Source organism: Maylandia zebra, linkage group LG6 (assembly GCF_041146795.1).
Source record: "Maylandia zebra isolate NMK-2024a linkage group LG6, Mzebra_GT3a, whole genome shotgun sequence".
Classification (NCBI taxonomy): domain Eukaryota; kingdom Metazoa; phylum Chordata; class Actinopteri; order Cichliformes; family Cichlidae; genus Maylandia; species Maylandia zebra.
In genome coordinates this window covers 43,109,342-43,134,037 of record NC_135172.1, presented here as the reverse complement: position 1 = coordinate 43,134,037, position 24,696 = coordinate 43,109,342, and the positions used below count along the sequence as shown (strand labels likewise).

Below are 24,696 nucleotides of genomic sequence, written 5' to 3'. Positions count from 1 at the left end.
GTAGCGGTGTGGGGAGACAACAAAACAAAACAGCAGTTTAGTGGTGCGAGCTGTGCACCATAACATCCTGCCAGCAAAACAGAGCTCGCTGCCTCTTTCTAAGTGATTTGTACAGGACTGAAAGGGAATCTGGCAGCAGATGCCAAGAAGCAGAGAGGTCAGCAGAGTGGCTCTCCTGCAGCCGGCATTGTCTGCTGCACAGCACGTGTGTGCAAACAAAACCTCCCATTCAGCGCAGTCTCATATGGGATATCAGCGGAGCCCTTAGAGCGTTCAGGAACAGGATACGATAAAAGAGAGGAGTGGAAACTTCACAGAGCTGTGACACCGTCTAGATCTCTGTGAAAAGACAAAATGAGAAATGCGAAAGCAGACGGGGGGGAAAGGTGAGAGATAGGGGGCATTTGCACAGTCACTGCAGCAAGAGCTGGAATAATGACAGTCTTCCTTTCATAAATTCAGCCTTGTTGCAAATCTCTTTCTCTCTATTCTGAGACATGCCCTCAGCAGGTATTCCAGATAACTACACTCTTAGTTATTAACAAAGGTGAAAGTTAGTTTGAGGGCATAGGGTGTCTGCTGTAATGTAATACTTTTCATCAGAGTTGGAGCAGAAGAAGTGGGGAGGTGATAATTAGATCTGTCACTCTGCTTTAATATCTCTCAGAGCTGCTTGGCCTTGGGCTGGATGGTTGCAGAGAAATGCCTTATTGTCTCAGGTGCCGAGGATCTGAAAATACTTTGCCTGATAACGCTGCCCCAGAATGTGCTGGTGAGGAGTGATGGATTTCAGTGGGGCATTGCTGAAGCTGTCAAAAGAGCTGAATTATTAATAATCCGGTAATTTAATTTAATACAATATAACTTGTTTTGTACAGTACTACTTATGGACATCTGACAAATTAAAGGAAAAAGGCTTGACTGCTGGAGTCAGGAAGATCGGTAACGCTGGAATGCCTCCTTATTCCGTGTTAAAACTGAGTCTTTCAGAACATCTGTGCAGATCGCACGCTTCATATTTGACTTCCTGGACTGAGTGACATAGAGAAAGCTGGAATTTCCCGATGTGAGGGTTGCCCTTTCTCCCAGTAGCCAGATATTCTGCATGAAAGTAAAAAACGGAAAGGCAACATGTGATGCACCAGTCTATCTCATTTCTCTACTAAGGCTAAAGCTCCTCCCCTGAAAAACAAGATGATAAGACTTCATGAGCAATCTCTGTGTTCCCTGCAGCTCGCTCACAGGCAGGAGGACATGTGGTTGTAATTCCTCGCAGAGCAGATCCCCGAGACTTTTAAATTGCAATTCCGATCGTGACGGGGTGTTTATTGTTAATTACATTAGATTAATACGGGGCAGCTGCCGCATAAGGAAACATATGAATCCGTTTGCATGGATTTTCGGCGCCATCAATCAGTGCGCCTGCTGGTTTTGTGGTTTCCCAAACCATACCCTCTGTGAATCAGCACAGTGTATCCCTCTTGGCATTCGCTGGCTCATGTCATGTTTGGAAAATTATACTTCCTGACACTGAGACAGATTACGGGGGCTTTCTTTTATCCATTTACGTTGCTCCCGCTTTATCATTCCTCTCATTTGCCACATTTATAACCTGCGTAAGTATGCTCTCTCTAGGCTTTTCTCCTGCTCTTTAGATCCTCCAGCAGCTGGGCTGAGCAGAAATCAGATCAAAAGAAGACAGAGTTGTTGAAAGTGTTGTGACCGTCCCACAGAGCAGACACAGCTCTGAGGGAAAATCACCTCAATCACTGCTTTATATGTACTCACTAAAACGATAGCCTTTTAATTAGACACTGGAGAGGCCACCAAAGATATTACCTGGGGCTAATCTGTTCCTCTTCTCATGTGGGACCATAACAGAGATAAGCAGATTGAGCTCCTTTTTTTAAGGCCATGTTTTCTTCTTGTTCCCACAGCTCAGACCTGAGTATCACTTTCTTTCCAGGAAGAAAGAAAAACGCATGAAGATATCTCGCTTTGCCTGAGCCTGGATGGAAAGAGGAGTCACAGGATCCAGGCAAGATTTGGAAGCTTGAGGGTAGAGAAGAATCTCAAAGTCATGGAAAAACGAAAGTGGATGTGCTACAGTGAGTCTGAGGAAAACATGCTCAGGTTTCAAATATGACCTGTGGAGGATTCACAGGGAGTGGGAAAGAAGATTTAATTAACAGCACATGAAAAACAATCCTTTTTAGAAAGTAAGCAATGCTGAAAACATACATGCTGAAGATGAGAGGGAGATTTGGAGGTTATAGCTATGCACTGATAATTTAGTCATATTAAAATGTGCTTGGGTGGGTTTCTGAACACAGCTGCAGTATATATGTAGCAGCAGTGTGAGCGATAATAAGCTGCAAATCATAGCTGTGATTATTTGTGAACTTATTAAAAATATGCATAAAGCTACAATTTGTTTCAAGGAGTTCCTGTTTTAATAAAAGCATTGCTCAACTTCTCCTTTTATAATTCTGAGTATGCACAGTGTTGACAGCCTCACCAGAACAATCAAGCCAAGAGCTAGCATCGATGCTGACATGCTAATTTGTTAGCATATTGCAGCTGCCGCCTGTGTGAGCACCACAGGTTTACAACAAGATTCAATAATGACAGCATTTAAAAAAATACTTAATAATTCACAGTATTAATATTAATAACAATTATGATTACAATCACTGAGCAGGTATAACATTATGACGGGTGCAGCGAATCATACGGATTCTCACTGAATTTTGTTTGAGCTCATATTATTGCTAGTAATAACACTAATAGTATTGCTGTAAAAATGATTTGAAACAAATGTAAAGTAAGATTATTTAAAACAAATGAGACCAATTTACAGGCTGTTAATGTTGCGAGCAAACGATACCAGCGCGCACTCTGTGTTTGGACCTGTGGTAATGAAACGAGATGCTACGGCCAGTGAATACACAGAATTTACAGAGAACAAACTAAAACATGGACCGAGCCCAGCCTGGGTACTGAGTCAGCGCTTGAGTTCTCAGAACTGAATTTATGATCTGATATTCCTCTAGACGTTAAATTTGAGCAGCTGGAAGTCTTTAGCCCGGCGACAAAACCAATAATTATAGAAAATTTCTGCAATAACAAAAATGAAAGCCAGAATTCTTTTAAAGATTCTTCACTGTGTGGTTTTTAATATTAACAATTTCATGAGTCATTCAACTGCATTACAATAAAGATAAATGAGTAAAGAAACCCTGCAGGCTGGTTAAGAACTTTACTGCGGCTTTCTCTTTGCTATTATACAAATTTTCCCAGAACAGCTGGGTCATGAGCGCCTTTCTGTTTCCCTGTTGTCACAGTACAAGCAAGACGAGTATGCAAGGCAAAAAAGCAAAAGCAAAACTCTCTGCATAATACTGGAAATAAACCAGAATACTTTATTTTTTTTATCATTTAGATAAATCGAGCTTCAGTAACAGCTGCAAACCAGAGGTATTATTACGGCATTTAGTTTTAAAGCTGAAGCTCCAAACATACACCCGAGTCATTAAAAACACAATCTGGGGGCCTGTTTCTTCTGAAGGGGCCACACACCGGGCCAGCCCTCGCCGGTGAGGTCTGAGCGTGACTTAAATTACATGCCAGTCCTAATCAAAGAGCATCTCTGTGATTACAAACAAGGAAGAAGAAGAGACATTTATTTAAAAATTATTATTATTATCATTACACAACCAAATAACCAGTTACATGATTCTACCTGTGAATTATCTTTAGTTACAGAAAACAATAAAAGGTGGAAATGAAAAACCACTGCAATGTTCAGCATGCAGATCAGTTCAGCTTATTTTGATTTACACCAAATCAAGCAACAGTCACCTGGAGGGGCTTTTAGTGTAACATACGATGCAGACGACTGCAAAGAGCCAGGCAATGGTAGGAAGGCGTAGGTGTCACGACCCAAGTGCAGGACTGAAAACTCACATAGACAGAACTCAACCAGGAACTCATGAACTAGGCTGAAACACAGGACGATGGAACACACGGGGACAAAGACTCGGACAATATATGCACACGGGTGACAGGAGACAGGGGAAGCAAAAGTGAACAAAACACACACGGGATGAAGGGCTATCAAAGTGAAACAGACAGAGAAACACCAGGAAGCAGAAAATACACAACCTAACAACTAACATAGTCAAAGAGCTAAACTAAGAACTAAAGGCAAGACTACAAGCAAACAATATAGGATAGAAAGACTTATCCAAACTAGAGAAACCCTGGCCCCAAACCAAGGCACCATGACAAGGAAGGAACTCTCTTTTAACAGGAAGAAACTTTCGCAGAAGCCGACTTGGGAAGGGACAGCCTCGGGGTGATGGGAGAGAGAGGAGTGCAAGGAGAGCACAGGGAGACAAGACGAAATTCAGACTATGAAGCTGAGAAGATACAATTTAATGTCATGCAGCAGTGAAGCAGTGAAAAGAGGTGAGCAGAGAAGAAGAAGTCCCAGAGGAGCCTGAGCTTTTAGCAGCATAACTAAAGGATGCTTCAGGGTCACCTGATCCAACCCTGATGATAAGCTCTGTCAAAGGAAAGTTTGAATCTTAAAAAAAGTTTCTGTGTCCTGAATCCAACGATTTCCTTCTCTAAGACAAAAACAAGCCAGAGAATTAACACATTTTGATTCAAGCCATCTTGAAAATGTGCAGCAGAGACATAAAGTTCCTGCTTAATATTAACAGAAGGAGGCCGTGTGGAGAACAAAGACACTGCACATTTGTAGCAGGAAAAAAACAGTTTCTTTAAAGTGATAATAGAAAAATTAATGAAATGGACTTCTTCCTGATATTCAACAACTGATTAATGTAATCACCGTTCAGCAGGTAATTACACACAACATGTGAAAGAGCAGTTAATGAAATACAGACACATTTCATTAAGTCTGAAATCAGAGAAACTCTGAAAACCAGGAAGAACTTTGCTGTTGTTGTTGTCTCATTAAGACAAAGTGTTGATACACCAGTACAAATCCCTGAGCGATGCACTTGGTTTTTGGCTGTTCCAGCAGTCTTATGGTATTTATTTATTTATTGCTTTCCTGCAGCTCGTCCTTACAGGAAACCAAGCTGCACATTGGACCCACGGGGAAGCTGTTGGTCAGGACTGAATATGAGCGGAGACACGTACAGAGAGATGCTGTGTGAGAGGAACTGCAGGCATCATGTCCTCAGGTGGGAAACAGTTATGTCCCCAGCTTCAGACTTACAGACAAGAATGACTATGAATCAATCTGCAGCTTAATATGTTAACATTAAAATATCAGACATACTGGCATGCAGAGCATTTTAGGATTTTTCAGCTCATTGTTTTGGATTTATAAATAAATAAATTTCTTGCAGATACAGCAAAACAAAAAACGGAGCAGACAGAGACAAAGACACACATCAGGAGAACATGAACATCAGGAACACAAGAAAAAGGCAAGTGCATCAAACAAATGACCAAAACAAATAAAAATACTTGAGGAGAGCAAATCCAGTATTTGTGTGCTGCAGTTTTTGGTTGTAAAAGCTGAAGTAAATGTTGATTTTGTACCGTCAGATATGCAAATAAGGAAACGGTCAGAAAAATATTTCCTATGTGAAAGTATGCAGAGCTTTTAAAAAGTACTATATTTAAAAACTGCTAAATACATGCACTTGGCAGTGCGGGCAGAGGAAGAGGAGGTGGTAGTGCGAGTGTTTGTGAGTCTTTTTGTGCACATCCCTGTCAGAGGCAGGACGTGATGGGTCCTTTATAGTGAGGAAACGTGAGGCGACTGAGTCCTGCAGGGAGGCCGGAGAGCAGCCGACGATCGCCTGAGCCGTGCCGATGACCTGCTGCCTCCTCCTCTCTGCTTCAGTGCAGCTCCTGCACCAAACCGTGATACGATGTGTCAGCACGCTCTCTGTGGAGGAGCGGTAAAAGGTCACCTGCAGCTTTTGACCCAGGTTATTCTCCCAGGAAGTGAAGCTGCTACTACGCCTGCTTGGTGACCACTGAGGTGTTTGCAGTCCAGGATTGGTCACGAGAGGTGAAAGTGCTCAGGAGTCTGCAGGCTGGGACCCTCTGCACACGGTCACTGTTGATGTAGAGGGGGGCAGGTCTGTGCTGATCCTCCTGAGGTCAGTCTCAGGTTGATTACTGAACTATAAGCTGACTATTTCAGGATCTCAACTCATGAATCAAATGCAGTGTAACACACACACACACACTGGCCAAGTGAACTGACCACCCATCAGGTTGCAGCTGTAATGTATGTGACAGGACGTGGATTATGACATCAGCACTGAGTTGGCTCTTAATCACCCTGGGACTAAAAGAGGAACTATGAGGAGACCGCCCTTCAGAGCATGGGAAAAAGTCCCAGTGCTGCTGCTGGACTTCACTGAAAAGCCCCCAACTTTTGCTTTTTTTAGATGACACGGGGGATTTTGGTGCTTCTGAATGTGCAGGTGGTTACTTCCTCCCTTTCTCTCTGAGTCACACACAACCACCCGTGCACAATCTCTCCCACTCACCCACTCTTATCCTATCATTCCACTATAAAGCTGTGGTAAATGTCCCACGGCCACACTACTGGTGACAGATGGTAAAGGCGGGATGAAAACTCCCCAAATAAATATGTAATCCCTCCCTCACATGGGCCGCAGCACAACACGCAGATTATCCCATCAGATACACTAGAGCAGCTCTGCAGAGCAGCAGGCCGTGGGGAGATCCCTCTTTGTGCACGCATATAAAATGATTGGAACGCAGCATCTGTGTGTGTGTGTTTTAATAGCAGCGCACGCCGTTAAAGAGGCGATGAACGGCAAATGAAGTCGCGTGCGCCACTTCAGACTTGAATGAAATGTATTCACATATGAGTACTTACTTATATCGCCACCATCAGTGGAATAAAGTGCTCCCATCTCGCCATTCGCACAGCAATAACATTAAAGATGTATTCATTTCAGTTATTTACAGTGGATTTAGAGACGTCCTTTTGGCACCGAAAGCAAGAAAGCACCTGAATTTTCCCACGTGAATTACAAGCGGGATACAATTACGTTTATAGTCACATGGCTTGTAACTATTGTCCAGGCACAAAATATGAGTCGTCTCCATAAATACAGGAACATTGCCTGCTTTTACACACACCAGCAGATGCGTTTTAATGGCATCGTTCTGTGATATGGGAACAAACAGTCCACTGTGCGTGTTCAGCAACTCCACAGAGTTTATAAAAGGGGAAGCTGAGTAAAAGCCACAAATATGTTACAATTATTATATGAATATATGAGGTTTGAAGCGTGTTTATCAATAAACATGGTTTATGTCTAACATTTTGGAAAAAGTTGCTTTCAAGCACCTTCACGCCTTTTTAGACCCACGTCTGTGAGGTTTTCCAGTCTGGTTTTAAATCTCGTCACTGTGCTGAGACGGCACTTTTAAGAGTTTCTAATGATCTTCTTTAACCGTCGACTCAGGTTGTTCGGTTGTTTTAGTCCTTTTAGATTTGACTGCAGCCTTTGACACAGTTGATCATAAAATACTTTTATTGAGACTTGAACACATTGTTGGTCTTAAAGGCTCAGTTTTATCATGGTTTAAATCATATTTATCAGAGAGGTCTTTCTCTGTAGCTAATGAGAAATACTCTTCCTGTTGTGGTGTTCCACAGGGGGCTGTTTTGGGTCCAACTCTGTTCTCCTTAAACATGCTGCCTTTGGGATCTATTTTCAGGGAATACAACATCCCCTTTCATTGTTATGCTGATGACATCCAAATTTACTTCCCCTTGAAACTGGATCTCCCTGTCTCACTGCAGCCTCTGTTTGACGGTCTACACGATGTTAAAGGCTGTTAACACTGAATATTCTCACCATAACAAAGTTATTATTTTTGGAAGTCATGCCCCTAACTTTGAATAAGTTATTACCTCCCTGTGTGCTTTTGTGTGCTATAGAAATAAATTTGATATTGACTGATAAATGGTTATTTTTCTAAATGCAGGTAGTAAGCTGAAGTTTAAACACCTACGAATAAAAAAAGACCCAACAGAAAGCACACAAATGTAGTTTTCACATTTTTTTATGTGTAAAAAGAAGAAATCAAATTGTCCTGGGCATTTTTCCTTTTCCAAAGATTTCTAGAGCGCGTTACCAGAACAGCCGTTCATCACAAGCTGAACTTTGTCATCATGTTATCTGGATGAAGTTTTAATGGTACAGACTAATCACATTTATGCTAACAGGACTTTGATGCTAAGTTAAAGTGCACTAAGTCGTATCAACGGCTTCTCAGAAAAACGACGAGGTCGTTTCAGTTAAACATGTCGTGATCCGGCACCAGATCCTTTTCTCATGCAGTGAACAAATACCTCAAGGTAATTGTATCTTAATTGCATACACACTATAAAAAGTGGCTGCAAACATTGAGTCAGATGTTATTTTTACGGAATTGCACTCATTTTTCTTATTACAGTGATCAGACTGTAGATGCATATTGGTGTTTCCCTGCATGCTACAATGTGTGAAATGAATTTTAAATGAGATGTTGTTCGCCCGTTTTAATTTGAAAATAATCACCTTCCTGTCACAATGTTCTCACTGCTAGCATGCAAGAAAAAGCAAAGCATCACTTCACATGCTGATTGACTTGGCATTTTGCTGGCATTTACTTCCACATTTATGACTTCCATCCCAACTTCTTCTTCTTCTTCTTTTAAATTGTGCAATCAAAACTATTTGTGTAGCTGATATGCTTCTTTTTGATCCATGGCCATGGAGGAAAGTAATTTGGAATTGGCTTGGTGGTCTCGGAGAGGAGTGTTGGCCTAATGTGGCTCCACACTGCAGAGCCTCATCACAGAATTAATTTGTGTTCTGTTTCAATGACAATATTTGATCCAACACACCATTATCAGTGATGCATGAGAATGCACAATTATCCTAAAATGTTATTTTTATTGCAAAAACCACTTAATTATATTGTAGGATAAAGCCCCTGCAATAATAGAGTCTTTATTTAAAATTTACTTTTGTTTCCATCTGATTCTTGTTTGTTTCATTAAAAGCTTAATCCTTCCTTTTTCATTTTTTTCTTGGTCATGCTCACAGCTGTCGATCATGTTGTACCAAAGCTGCAGCCATGTGTCAAGAGCCAAAACATGCAGTTCCTCTAATGGCCTCTTGGGGCTGGCTTCACACCTAAGGCCCCATAGATTCCCATGTTAACTGATACAAGGATGATCATACTGCTAAGGGTAAAGTATAAAAGAGAGATTTTTGTGAGAGTTTGTTTGAAAGGATTAACAGACTTTGGATTGTGAAGTGTGAACTTGGCATTCGGTGAGCTGAGTAAGGAGTTTAACGTGGAAGTGTCGGCGAACAGTCTGGTAGTAATATGCTACGTGGTGGAGAGAGATGTTGATGAGGATGGATGCAAAAACACAGATCTGATTGAGGAAGAGGGGGAAGGAAATGAAAGGCAGCAGATGGTGAAAGGAGGTCTTAGGCCTGGTGAGAGGAGGAGGACAGAGGCTCACATGGAAGGATCAGAGAGCAAGACTGTGAGGGTGAGGTAACGAGGTCTACGATGAATTCCCTTCACGTGGTGGTGATATTTGAGAGTGATGGTGGAATAAAGAAAACGACTCACAACACAAGCATGCTAGTGTGTTAGTGGATGGAAACCTGCTGATTGGGTGTAACACAGATACCCAGGTGGAAAAGGCAGGAAATATTACAAGTGTGTAAAAAGACAAAATCTGAAGAGCTGTGAAAGCTAGAGTACAGAGACCCAGTGGCAGTAAAGGGGTGATTACAGGAGTGCCCGTTAGCATTAGCATGATGGAGCTGGTTGAAAACCAGAGGCTGTGAAAACTGGCAAGGGTGCAAAAGGAATAACAAAAAGGCCCAAGAAAGAAATATACAGAAACAGTGCTGAGGGAGAAAACTCCAAAATAACCTTTTTGAGAGATTTAAAAGGTTCATTGTGACGAAATCTGTTCACCACAAAGGTGCTTTAGTTGCAGGGCATTTGTGCACACTGCTAGCTCGTGAAAGGCAAGAGAATATGAACAAGATGTGCTGGATGACACGAACACAAACCCAAATCCTGTAACTCTGGAGATCAGCACAATGTTGGCTGCCAGGATTCAGTGCAGCAAGGCTGTGCTGAGGTTGTCTGGATGGCTGGACAGGAGAAAGGGGTGTGGGGAAGGACAAACAACTGCAACTGCAAGTGCCATGAAAGCTGCTTTAAGCTGCTGAAAGAGAAAAGAAGGATAGTGACCTTCATAGCAGGAGACATGAATGCTAATTTCAAGTCCAAGACGGAAAGCATACAAATCCATGACTTCTACCTACCTGACCCTTCTTAGCAGACGGGTGAGGTGAGGGGAATTCAAAGAAGGTGTTAATTGTATTAACAATATTGTTAATCCTACACTGGAACACAACACACTTGATTGTCATTGGTCGGTACTTCAAGTGGTTCATTTACAGTCAAAAGGAGAGATCGGACCTAATATGTGTGCAGGAGTCACGGCTAACACCCTGTTTAAATTTAATCATGAGTGGGTATGTGGCAATGAGACGGAACAGGGAAGGTGGGGTGGGAGGTGGTTGTGGAAAAGCTGGCTATCATAAACTTCTATGATACATGCAAATCAATAAACTGGTGGAACTAGAAGCAGAAATGTAGAAAGCTGTGTTTTCTGCGGGGACACGATGCACATGAGACCTTATGGGGAAGTGACGAAGCCAACTATGTTAGCCAGGCAGTGGAAGAACCGCTGGACTGGAGTCAGATGGTTTTTATAATTGATGCCAGGAGCACAAAGATAAACATCAATACCATTAAAGAAGCTGCACTGGATCTATTTCACCACATGGACCACTATAGGGACACTTTGACGTGACCAGTGTCCTGTATGTTACAGGACTGACTGGGGAAAATCACAGTGTGATTTATTTCACTCAATGACATTGAATGAGGAACTAAAAAGTAAACATTTACTTGTAGTAAAAAGGACAGATGTAACGTAGGGGTGCTGCTAGGAAAGCACTAGTTTAAACAGTTTATACTCTATTATGGGGACACATCTGATTGGCTATTGTAATGTGTCGTGAAAGAGAGTCAGTGCAGTAAGTGTTGGTTTCATGGAGGAGCTACAACAAAGCAAGAAGAAAGGTGGCACATGAAAGTTAGTGCTGGAAGACACAAGTCTTAATAAAGCACTCATGTGTGGGAGAAAATTATTATTTAGGCTTCTGAGAACGGATTCGTTTGAAATGCAGTAGTAACAGGAGGAGGACAAGGCCTAAAATTAGCAGTGCTGTGCATGAGCTGTAGCAGCTCCCTGCTAATTCACTTTGCTAACCCTCTTGGATCACTTTGGTTTGCAGTGTTGGCCCATTTTAGAGCGCTCTGAGCTGCAGACTGTCAAAGTCTGTGCTATCCAAATCTGTTGCTTTAGTAGACAGGTGTCTGTGTGATGCACACATTCAGTTTATGAATGCTAACCAACCTGATGGATTACAGAAACCATAATCAAAGTCATGGTGGTTCTGTCCATCTTTTATACACAGTCTCTGGGCTGTTAGTGCTGAAGATGCTAATCAAAGATCTACTTTGGTTTGTTACATCGCTCACTCTCTCTGCTTCTTTTCTTACACTGATGGAAAATCGTGATTATCTTTAACAACAGCATTCCACATCTAAGTCTAAGAAATACATTTGGCTACCCAGCTAGTGCTGACTATTATTATAGTAAACATCGTCGCAGTGACTTCTTGGTTTGGTTTTTGTCAGAACTCTGCTGAAGGTGCCGCTCTCCTCCTGATCAGGCCACAATATGAAATGAAATCCGTTTATATTTCCCTCTAATCAGAACTGCATGTATAAGAATTAATAGCTCCTCAGACATAACTGGGTAGCTCGGCGTTTATTTATGCTGTTCTGAAAGCTTTCGACTGCATCTCTGATGCATCAGAATTAAATCTCAGCAGCTCTGCATCAGTTTTAAACAAAACAGACGAGCTCTTCACTGAGTGAGCTGCGCTCGCCCACAGTCTGGTCCGGCTGCAGGATCTTTTGTGCTTGGAAAGGGTTAACTAACACTAAAGTATGAATCACTGACCTAAATTTAACATACTGTTTCCTGCATCAGAAAAACACACTATTCTGAACGCTACATGATTTAACAGGCTCTCAGAGAACACACTGTACATGTACACGAGCACAGATGAAGCAGGCTTAATTATTCCATTTGGAGTCTGCGGAGCTCGGCGAGCTGCTCTTCTCCACCGTAAAGATCCATTAAAACATAAATCTGTTACTGTGCTCACAAGCAGGAAGTATTCCCATCATAACAGGGGACAAAATGATGCATTTGCACGCTTTCGACACATTTCCGGTATCTGTGATTAACAGAGAACTCTGATATTCGGTCCTGTTTGCAAAATAAAGTAACCACAAAGCCATTAGACGAATACATTCATCACAGATTCACTGTGCTAGAAATAAAAAATTGAGCATTTTATCAATTTCACCTCATATTTGTGACACGGGCGCATTTAACATAACAGATTGTTGCATTTTTCAAGAGTAAACCGATGCATCACCATTACCAAATGCATTAATAACTATCTTGAAATAGCTCCTTGTCTTATATAAGTATGACACATGGTCTAACCTGATGAGCTCATCCAGCACAGCAACTGTCTGGGTTGGCTGTCGGTTTTTGTTGTTGTTTTATTTACTAAGTGTGAAAGCTGCATTACAGTGCCCGAGGAGCTCCAGTCCTCCCAGGAGTCAAGCGCCTGTATCACCTCTCCGTAGCGGCGCTTCTTATTTAGGCAGGTGTTAAGGATGTTCAGAAACACTCCAGGCAAGACGCCACGTTGCATAAGAAAGGTCAAACATCACCAAAAAGGCAGCAGAGAGGTCACGGCTGCAAAAAGAAACAGAGAAAACTGTTTCCTGAATATTTCCTTGGCTATATTATTAGTGTCTTCTGACTCCACTCAACTGTGCCCCGTGTGAAATATGGTTCACTAATTTCAAAACTCACACAGGATCATTTCATTTAATGACCACTCCCCAGAGACCAAGTGCACTTAATTCTGATTAGGCTTTGTCCTAAGTTCAGATGACTAACAGTTTCCTATTACACACGAACTCTGGAGCTCATTAATTTCCAATATGTCAAAAAAATACCACCAAACTAGGAGTTACAACATGTTCTACTTCTGTAGCACCTGTAGCACATATCAGCAAACAGAGGGTATTTAGCACAAAGCTAATTATACATTTTATTTAATCAGGCACTTTCATTTAGACAGTAAAAGGGTTTCTTTTCCCCGGAGAGCCTTCAGACCACAAAGCATTCCTTTTCAGAAAATCAAGCCCACAATCAGGCACAAAACAACTAAAACCAGAGAATAGCAAGAGAAAAACCCAGAGCAGTTATAAAAGCCATAAAAACATCACATGATGATGCTTTATGGTCTCCAGTGGGTATGAAAGATTCCAGCTGGAGGGCAGTTTGCTGCTCGTTCTATTTCAAAACAGGCCTGCCAACATTATGGAGGATAACTGTTAACAAGTTAGTGGATCATCTGCTTTGGTTACTCGGTTATTGATCTTGTGCTGCAAAAAAAACAGAATTTGACCTTCAGGTGCCGTGACCTACGTGCAAAAGTAGTATCTTAGTTAAATTTCTGTGTAGTTTTTGCTGTTTTACTATGTTAACACTAATGTATGACTCAAGTAGCTCAATTCTTGATTCTTGACACACATGTTGTTGCTAAAATAAATATTGCTCAAAAGACTTCAGGTAAAACAGTCTTCCTGGTCTGGTAACCATCATGGAGTTCCACAGAAACACTCTAACTGAACTGATGCTGATCAGGCATAACATTAAAACCACCTGACCCCTTTCATGGCCCAAACAGCCCTAACCCATCGAGCCACGGGCTCCACTAGATCCCTGAATAAGTTTCCACTCCTGACCAGGCAGAGATGCTGAGGATGCAATGTGTCGCATGCTGCACAGATAAAAATTATACAACAGCCCAGACTTCAGTTTAGGTTTGAGATAAACACAACGTCCGCTATCAGCAGTACACGCTATAAAAACAGAAAAGTACTATGTGAACCAGTCATCTGTGTGTTTGTGTTGGTCAGTGTGTGTGTGAGGTAACAACATGCCCTTGTGGTGCCCTCGCAGTAATATCATGTGGTGGAAACTAAATCAGCCTGTGCTAATGAAAAAGTGATGATGTACAGCTCAGACTGTTTAGCTCCTCCCTCCTGTCTCTACATGGGCCGTGTCACAACCCAGTAAACACGACAGCCAATAAAACTCTGTCTGCAAACGCATTTTGTGTCCCGTTATTGTTGCCCCAAAGTTCTAAGTGAAAAGCACCTGCAGCACTCTGAACTTTCTGCAGAAGCCAAAGAAGAAAAATCTATAAAGAGGACACATTTCATCACACTGAGCTTACAAACTGCTCATCTGTGTGCACAAGAGAAGGATACCTTTTTGTGACTTTGTGCATAAAAATGTGAAACCTAAAGTTTAGCACCTCTGGCCTGCTCCCAGTCCTTCAAAGTGTCGTTGTGACTACTTGTTTCTGTAGTTCTGTGATTTCGCCTTGGACCTCCAACTTCCTGAGGGTGTAAACATCAACTTCTTTGTCAAACTCTGATGTAGAGGATCATCACTGATATGAGAGACTGGTTTCTATAAAGCGTTTCTACTCTACTCGAGCACTTATAGTGGTTTATACAGGCCTCATTCACTTTTTTCTGTGCTTATGGGCTTTCTATCTAATATTCACGCTCTATTGATGCACGGGAGAGCAAGTTGGGGTTAGGCTGTTGCCCAATGCTAGGGCAACCTGCCTTGCCTCTTCAGCTACAGCCACCCAAAAGCATACGAAGCCCTACGATGAGGAATCATCATTTTGGTGTTTTGAAACTGGATGTGAGAGGTGGGGGGAGATGTGACTGTGAAGCTGCACGCTCATTTGTCAGTTTGCATACCTTAGAGTTATCAAAGTCAACATTATGTCTTATTTAATATTAGCAAATGCTGCAGTATCTTGTTTGCACACGCAGTGCAAAGTATAACTTTGTCACATATATCTTAGCTGTGTTTGGCCTCTGGGCTCTGTACATCTTACTGTGTAGCTGCCATTTAATAACACTGAAAGTGGATGATTTGCTCTGCTGCCTTCTTTCACTGATAACGAGTCCTTACGGAGTAAAAAGGACACAAAATAATTTACTCTTGTGAAAGCAAATTCAGTTAGTTGCACTGGTTGTCACCCCAACCAGTCATCCCGCCCCTCCCTGAGCCTGGTTCTGCTGGAGCTTTCTTCCTGTTAAAAGGGAGTTTTTCCTTCTCACTGTCACCAAAGTGCTGCTCATAGGGGGTCATTTGGGTTTTTCTCTGTATGTATAATTGTAGGGTCTACCTTACAATATAAAGGACCTTGAGGCGACTGTTCCTGTGGTTTGGCGCTGTGTAAATAACACTGAATTGAAAGTTTGTGTGTATTAGACACTGTTGACTTCACCGGGCATGACGTTCTGAGTGATGTGGAGTTTGGCTCTAAAAAAAGATGAGAAAGAGAGAAAGGGTTGGAACTAAACGGTTGTTTAACTACGAGAAAGAACTCTACGTCTTGTTGTGGCGCATGCGATTTCCCCACGTCTGCTTCTGTCTTTGTGTAGCAGAACTAGATTTCTAGAAAGACACACACATTATGGCACTGCTTGTCTTCTGCAGCTACATCTGTTTGCAGATTTCTTTGCTGTTTGTGTGCTATGACTGTGAATATGCAGCCATTCTAACATTATGTTTGTGTCAGGCTGTAAATAGGCCAAAAACCTGCCAAATAATTAAATTTAAACAAGTATTTTGATATGAAGTACTTCTGTAGTACTTTAATTCATTTGACAGAGAAATGGGTCACTGCTCCAAAGCTGAGTCAGCAGTTCTCTGAGAGGTCTCTCTATCAGTTAAAACCAATGATTTTACGTCTCTGCTGAAGAAGCGAGTGTGTGTTTGAGTTGTGCAGGCTGTGGGTAATAGCCAACATAACAGGCTACACACCGTCTCAGCCCCACTCTGATCTGCGAATATCTCTGTTCCACATCCAACTAATCACTGCGCGCCGTCCCAGCAGCAGCCTAATAAACCGGGACGCAGAGCACAAACACATCCTTTCATCACCGAGCGGCTGCCGGTGACGTCGTCTGGTTCTTATCCCAATCAGCCATCAACTCCCGCTGATAACGCACTCTGGAATCCATCACCATGGGAACTATTGCACATGTTATGGGTGGTTGTCAAGGCAACCTGGCTGAATAATTGTCCCTGTTCTTCTCTGATGCGCCGCCTCGCCTCCCCTCGCCTGACTCACTCGTTCCTGTGATGTGAGAATAACCGCTCGGAACGCGTGCTGCGGATAGAGGGAGAACGTGGAAGGGCAAAGTGTGTACTTATGGTGATTATCCTGCAGACAGCTTCATTTTAAACCCCTCCCCCAGGCCCACCACTTCCCCCTCTGTAATCCAGATGTAGCAGCGTGGAGGTGGGCCGTTTTGTAATTTGCATGATTGGACACGTGGGACGCAGTCCAGTGGGTCCTGGAAAAAGGAGGCAGTCTGCAGGGAATATCATTTTGGTTGCACCAAACACAGCTTATTCTTTAGCTTAGCTTATAAGGTCTGTTCTTATAAATACTGTGAATAAAACATGCAAAGCAAACCAGTTACCATACAATATATACCGAAAAATACAATTTTCTCTCTTTACTCAACACAACAAAGGAAACTATAAAGATAACTTGAAAAATAATTACGCTTCTTGTCTGCATGTGACAACATTCAAGCTCCTGAGCCAAATCTGGGCCTTTTAAACGTGTAACCCAGCCCACACATCGCTTCAGCTTCTAGTAAACTTTGTTGAATCTGGTTGAAGCTGTGGTCTGCACACCAACGTGCAGCCCAAACTAAACAGACAGCCGCACCTGCAAGTTAACAAGCTAGCTAACACGGTCTGCAAGCAAAGAAGAACCGCTGACAGTTTCAGCGGAGATGGGACGCTGAGTGGAACACTTTACCAAATCTAAAGAGATGCTTCCATTTATAACTTTTGCATTCCAATAAAAACCCCAAAACTAAAGTGTATCGTCATCGCCATGTTTGAATCCAGACACCAGCAGAGACATGGAGCCACTGAGAGAGCAGAGGCTTCAGAAAATCACACGCAACCGTACGACTGCATGTTTACGTACATATTCAGCCTTCACTGCAGAAGGCTTCATACTACAGGTGAGCGTTCTCAAATCTTTAAGTGAACTTTCCTAAAAAATATTACTAACGTGCCATGCAAAAAATATTTTAATTTTAATGTAATGCTGTAAAACCAAATACATGAAACTAGAAAACAGTAGAATTAAAATGCTGCAGCTGAAACTGAATGACAGAGTATTTCATTTCTGTTACTTTAAATACTATAAAATATAATATGTATAACATTTACATAGCTAAAATGACAAGAAATGACACTAACAGAAAAAACATCCTGATGTTTGTGCGGTTTGTTTCACTTCACTACAGGATTGCACAGTAATAAAAACCCGTACAGGAGATGAAGCCTTTTGTATTTCAGCTTAAATACACTAAATGTTTGCAAACCTTTAGACTGCTGTAAATTATTCACCCTCACGATTTATGACTTCTTTGTCTGCATTTTGGTAACAGTGCTCTCACCTTTGAGAAATTTACAGCAGCCAACGTTTCAGTTCTTTATTTAGTTCCTTTTTCTGTGGTGAGAGCAGCACGAGGGCTGTTCTGTCTCAGACCAGGACACCTCTGTGTGTTTTATTTGGGGAAGTAACCTCTCGATCCATCCCTGATAAATTCATCCCGACTTTACTTTTCTTTACCAGATGTTTTTATAATTTCGAGGTGACATCAGAACATGTCCCATTATGTTAAGATCAAACGCGGAACAACTCCTAATATCGGACTTTTGCACGGCTGAGATCCGAACATCCCGAGTGTTTGCTTGGCCTCGTGGTTCACATAGCTACAGCTGTCGTTACAGAAGAAGGGAAAAAGCAAGCACACTGAGGCATCCCTGGCTGGGCAATGTTACAGAAGTATTAAGAATTCCTCGAGCTTCATGTTTTTAGTGCTGACGTGTCTGCCCCCACAAATGTGCACATGCACCTCCCGGCATCAACCAGCACGACCAGACAGCAGGCCCGCCTCCTGCAGCCGGGAGCTGTTCTTCAGCACCACCACTCAGCTGATCCCGGAGCAGCAGGAGAAACTCTGCACGCGTCCCATCAGCTTTACCAACAGTTTCAGTGCAGTGACGTAAACTCATCAACTATGAAGCGTGTTCAGGTAACTCACCTTTCTGAGAGTTCCGGAGTCTGTGGAAGCCCTGCTGTTGACCTCTGTGCAGCGTCGAGATGCCCGAAACATTATTGCCCATGACAGGAATTCACCGCGGCCGGTTGGACTGATGCTGGCAGCTTGTTGAGCACAGAAGCGATTTTTTATTGTTTAAACGACGTCCTCCGGTCATCACCGGCGACCAAAGCGGAAGAGGCGGCAGGAGCACAGGTGTGTGGAGCCGGCGGGGCAGCGGTGAGGATGATGATGATGATGATGATGGTGAGGAGGAGGAGATGATCTGAATCCTGAATGGAGCTTTTGGCTTGTCATCAGCGGCTGAATAATCCTCTTCAGCGAGCTCAAACTCCCCCCCACCCCCACCAGTGCTCAGATCATTTTATGACTTTGTTTTTAATAATAATAAAAAAAGAAAAAGCTGTCATGTAGAGCATTTAAAATGCTATACGCGCTGTGGTTCTCTGTAAAATCGGATTTGCCACGATTCTGTCAGTGTTCTTATATAAAAAGGGGAATTTTGCGCGACGACAAAAGAAAGAAAATGATAGAAAAATAATAAAAGAGCAGGTGTGTGGGCCTAGCTAGAATCTGACAGTCTCCTCTGCTGTCCGTCTAAAATATGGACTAAGTGCAAACCACATGTGCACAGCGAGCGCCTTATTACGGCGCATGGACAGTATCAAGCTGCCCTCTAGTGTAAACCAACAACAAACAGCAAAAAACAAAAGGAGCCAATGACAGCCTGGCTTTGCTTTCCAATCCTCTTCCAGATTTGATCCAAAGCCCCGACAGGAGCTCACGTGTTTTGGCCCCAATCAAACAACCGATCGGTGTCATTAATTATCATTAGAGAAGAATTCAAGGGAGTGTGAGGTCAGAGGGAGTCAGTAATTTCAGTTTGGCTCGGCTGATTAGTGGAAGAACTTCACAGTAAAAAGAAACGCGGAATGATTCATTAGACTGACACCCAGCGCCGCCCTCCGATAAATTATTTGACCTTTACCAATTTTTTGAGACGTGTCTTTTTTTAACTTTTAAAGTTAAAACTGCAAACTGCTTTTATCCACAGAGTTTTTAGTACATATTCATCTGCTTGGGGAACACGCTGCTCCTCAGGTTTTCCATTTTGTACAATATTCCTCTCTTTCAGAGTGCAATCTGACTCCACTGCAGCTTTTTAAAATCAGAATTGAATAACTGTGTAAACCCCTGCGCATTAAAAAAGCCAGTGCAGTTGTCAGTTGCTTGTTAGAGTTTACTGAGTCGTTAGCGGGTCCAGCAAAGAGAAGTTTCTCCTGTAAATGTCTCACATGCTTTAGTTTTAATGACTGCTTCCTTTCCCCAAAAGCAAACATTTCACATTTTTTCACTTTCATGTTAAATGAACCCCCGAAGATTAAATTGCCTGCAGTTCAGCATCCCGGTTAGCCACAGCAGCATTGCTTTAACATTAATGTATCATATTGTATCAGGGGGGGCATTTTATTTGTAATAAGATAACTCTCTGTTGTCATTGCACAGTCATATCTAGTACAATAGTACATCGAAACTGCCATGTCGGCACCAAGCACAACACAACTTTAAAGTGGCTTTTTTTTTAAAGTGCAAGAAAGGTATTAGCAAAAGAAGGAATGACTTAATAGATAAATAAATAAAATAATAATTGTCCAGGGAGGTCACCAGGTCAGGTCAGCTGTTAGCACTGATATGCATAAAGTACATTTTGCAGCTCTGTACCTTCACATCACATCCGTTTCATTTATAAAGAGCCAAATCCCCAAAAACATTTGGCTCGAGGCGCCTCATACTGTAAGGTAAAGACCCTCCGATATAAAGATCTTCACTGAAATCTAAACAGGTGTTTGTAGTATTTTTACATGACTGCATTTCTGTTTTTGCTGAAGTCAACGGTGCACTTTTGGACCTCTGTTGATGAGGCTCCATCGTGTCTGATGGCTCTCAGACTGTCGTGTGAGGGCTGTGTGCATGCAGGAGTGGTAGTAGGAGGACCCAAAGTGCAGACAGTCTTAGACAAAAGGTGAACTTAAACTCAGATTTATTGCTAGATGGCAAACAGAGAACTAGCAAAACTAGGATAAACTGAAGACAACAAATAACCTGAACTGGCAACCGTACAGCCCACACAGCAAGATGAGCGTAGATCACAACACGGACACAGAGAAACACAGGGCTTAAATACACAGAGTGAGCAATCAGGGAATGGGTAACAGGAGGGAAACACAGCTGGGGCAAATCAGGCCTAACGAGACAAAGGAAGCAAAACCAGACGCATTTACATGAGACAGACTTTCAAAGTAAAACAGGAAACATAACACAGAGACGCGAACTTGACAAGGGGCTACAGCTGACAGGGGAAACAGAGCAACTAGAGAACACAGAGACATAAACCATAAGACAGAACTCTAAGAAACCAAAGATTAGAAATGATAAATAATATAATAAACTCAAAAACCCTGGGTCAACGACCCAGGCATCCTAACACAGACTGCAGGCGTGTGGTTCATGAACTTTCTAAAAGTAGAAAAGGAAACTTTCCTTCTTTACCAAAGTTTACAGTTAGGCCTGACTGCTGCATGATGTTAACGTCTCTTCTGTAGTTTGTTCTGTTTAATATTCACAGTCTTTCTGTTTTCTCTTCTCTTTCCCCTCAACCTCAGCAAATCATATTAGACGTCTCCCCTTCATGAACCCGGTTCTGCCAGAGACTTCTTCCTGTTGAAAAGGCAGCTCTTCCTCCCCACAGTTGCTAAGTGTTTGCCCATCGTGCTTCTCTCACGATGAGACACGTTTTTAACACACATTGATGTAAACATTTTGGTTTTAACAGCCTTAGTTGTTGATTTGTTTTTTTTATTGACTTATTTGTTTTTCTATATTTTACTGCGTCATTGTTGTGCATTACATTTATTTTAGTTGCATTTTACATTGTTAAGCACTTTGTGCAGCATGGACTGTTTGGAAATGTGCTCTATAAATAAATAAACTTGACTTCTCTTTAATATCTTGAGGTTTTTACTCTATAGAGCCTGGAGGTGACAGTTGCTGCAGGCCTAATTGGCGAACGCCTCTGAAGGTGTTTTTACTGGCGGAGCCTGAAACTTGCTAAATAGTTGTCCTTTAAGGGTTTTGTTTGAGAGGAGAGGAAAAGTGCTGTACTTGACCGTACAAGGATGGAGCAGCCACTTGCCTGTACATCGTAATTTCAGTTGTGCGAGGTTTCACTTTCAGGAAGCCTGAGATTTGTGTCTGTGACAGTTTGTGATTCTATGCAGATCCAGTGCCAGTGAATCATTCTCCCTGCATAAGGATAAGACAGCCACAGACGTCCATTCTGTGTGGCCTGAGATGACCTGCGTAAGTGCTTATTGCTCCCTTACTGTTATAACACAGTTTACACAAAGTATTCGTTACTACAGGTGCTTTTGTTGGTCCTGTTGATTACAGGCAAAGAAGAAGAACCACCTGCTGGCGCAACTACCTCGCCCTGAAGCTGAGGAGGAAGTGCAATGCCACCAGCTGCTGCCTCCAAAAAGACCCTGGCACAAGTACAAAAAGTAGCAGCTCATTCTAAATCATGATGGTTGTAATCACTCAGTCATTGTGACACTCCAATACATCTGCTTTTGCAATTACTGGGTTGTAAAAACAGTCTGAATCTTACAGAACTGGACTGCACCACTCAGCTGAGGAAGACGATGATCATGGCGAGCAACATCAAAGCACCAGCTGACCGTCCTGTCACGCGTTAACGCTACCGTCCACACTGTGTGTCGCTGTGGATCAGCTGTTTATCTACTAACTGGAAGGACAATGTTGTGGATGAATGTAAAAAGAACCACGTTCAGCTCAACAAGAATCAATCAAACAAGACTTTTTGGTGACCTTCAGAAGATTCACATCCCGAATATTTCTCTTTCCACCAGAGTGGAAACCAAACAGGGATTTAAACACCGGGCAGTAAAACTGCTACAGGACGAAAAACTCTGCTTGAAGATCCACGGTCAGCTCAGCCGAAGCTCTGGGTCTGTATGAGTGTGACACCATGCTGTGGATATTTTATGAGCCTGTGCCATTTTCTGTGCTGTGGTCTGATAGGGCAGCTCATTCAGCAGCAGTGAGGAATCACAGATGTCAGACTCCAGCAGCCCTACGTCCTTGAGTTGGATAAGCAGTTAGGAAAATGGATGAATCGCTTAATTTTTAAGTTGACTAAATACTAAAAAACAGCTTCTGATTTCAGTTTAAATATTGCTTTAAGCTCGATGTTGTTCCTGTTAAACAGTTCTACCATTTCCTGTAAAGAGGAAAGCTTGGTGGAAGAAAGATGGTGTGGACGAAAGACTGGATGGTTTCATGATGGTTCGACTTTCACACAGGAATTTGTCCACTGGTGGTTTCAGACTTAATTTTGGCCTAATTTTGCTTTGGGAATGAAACTTGAAGCGAGGATCAGGGGTTGGATTTCAGAAGGAAAAGTTTGATTTCTGACTGGATGAGAGAACAGAGAACACGCTGATGTGTTTCTGATGGTCTGTTTGAAGTTCGTCTAATCACCCACTGGACTAACAAATATGCTAAAAGGTCTCCCAGCAGGTTCAAATGTGGCGCTAACAGATGCTGACCGAGCACGTTGGCACTGAGACCACCCTGTTAGCACTGACTCTAGCTAAGGTTAGCGTCACACTTGAGAACCTTTACAAAAAGGCAATAAAGTGGCACCAGACGACAAAAGAGATGTTTGCACGTCTAGTTCTTACTTCAAAGATTTTTTAAATAAAGTCTGTGTTTAACAAAAGCTTTTGATCATCTGTAATAGTAGATGAAAATTTGACATGGAAATCACATATTGAGTATATTAGAAAGAAGATGGTTAAAAACATTTATATTTTGGGAAATGTAAGAGATTTATTAGACTATAAAACAATGCGCATTTTATATTTTTCATTGTTTTTCTCATATTTTAGTTACTGTGTTGAAGTCTGGGGGAATACATATGAGAATACTATAAAACCTCTAAACTTATTACAGAAGAAAGTGATACCAATGATTTATAATGTTAAATATAGAGAACATACAAATAAATTATTTATAAAATCAAAATTATTAAAATTAGGAGATTTAGTGAAACTACGCACACTATTAATTATGTTTAAGGAAAAAATAATATTTTGCCCTTTAAGTTACAAAGAGTATTTTATTATGTTCAGGGGGAGAAGATAGCAGAAGGAAATTTTATTTTAAGCATCAGTTAGCTAGAACTACACAGAGATTAATGAGTCCAACGGTTAGGAGTATACGACTGTGGAAGTCTCTTCATTATAATTTAAAGAATTGTATAAATTTACATTGTTTTAAAAAGTGTTACATGCTTAAAACGATAACTCAATATGAAGAATGTGAATGAAATTGGAGTTCATTGAAAATGGATCCATTATAATTTTTTGTTTTATTTGTTTTTTAATTGTATTTTCTCCTTGTTACTATGTGGAGTGGTATATTCTGATTGTAAATCTGTTGTTTGGTTTGGGTTAGGACCGGAGAGAAATGTTAATGTTAGTTTGTTCCCTGATTTTTGGTGCCCACTTGTAATATAAGTTGGATTGTAGATAGGGGGCGGGGTTTAATGAGAACATTTTCTTCTTCCTGCTCCTTTTCACACATGGTTGTAGTGCTTTTTGATAGAAAGTGTGGTTGGTTTGTTTGAACTGTTGTACCAAGTGTGAAATAAATAAATAAATAAATGAAATGATGTTTCCATAATCCACGATGTTAGTGCTCTACTTCAGCTGCAGTTTCACGTTATTGAGGCTGAGATTGAATGAATTTGCACTGCTGCATGTTTGGACTCGTGACGCAACAGAGCCAGACGTCACACCTGGTTTAGTCACCGTCCCCTCACCTTTATCAAGCGTTGCCTATGCTTCACATCCAGGATGGCTCTGTGTGTTCTTAAATGCCGCTAATGTTGCTTAGTCGCTCATTTTTGATACCCAGAACCAGCTGACATCAACTTGAGTCGCATCCCTTGAGGCAAGAGTTCCCCTTTATTCAAAAGTCAGAAAACCTAAAGAGCGAGGTGAGAATAAGAGTGACGCTGTGCATTTTCACAGACTCTGCAAGTTTGTGGAGGAAAAAGCTTCAAAGCTTTCGTCTCTGGGCCTTTTATGATCACTGCGCACTGGCAGAAGCCTGACTTGAAACTACATGTTAGATACAGTG

General features: G+C 41.9%; 1 protein-coding gene and 1 long non-coding RNA gene across 3 annotated transcripts in view; one reads left to right on the top strand and one right to left on the bottom strand.

Annotated features, from left to right (window-relative positions):
- Positions 1 to 18,538, bottom strand: part of neurl1aa (neuralized E3 ubiquitin protein ligase 1Aa) — a 68,245-nt gene extending 49,707 nt beyond the window's left edge. The window contains exon 1 of the mRNA XM_004538699.5: positions 18,454 to 18,538. Coding sequence (XP_004538756.1) covers positions 18,454 to 18,535 — 82 coding nt within the window. The 5' untranslated portion in view covers positions 18,536 to 18,538. The remainder of the gene's footprint in view (positions 1 to 18,453) is intronic.
- Positions 18,539 to 19,028: 490 nt separating this feature from the next.
- LOC101477676 (uncharacterized) lies at positions 19,029 to 24,201 on the top strand. Of its 2 annotated transcripts, none has more exons than XR_013099055.1 (3): positions 19,029 to 21,831; positions 21,922 to 22,022; positions 22,141 to 24,201. It is a non-coding gene; the product is annotated as an uncharacterized LOC101477676 (long non-coding RNA). The 2 variants fall into 2 exon arrangements; XR_190869.4 differs by having other exon boundaries at positions 21,922 to 22,031.
- Positions 24,202 to 24,696: the final 495 nt, after the last annotated feature.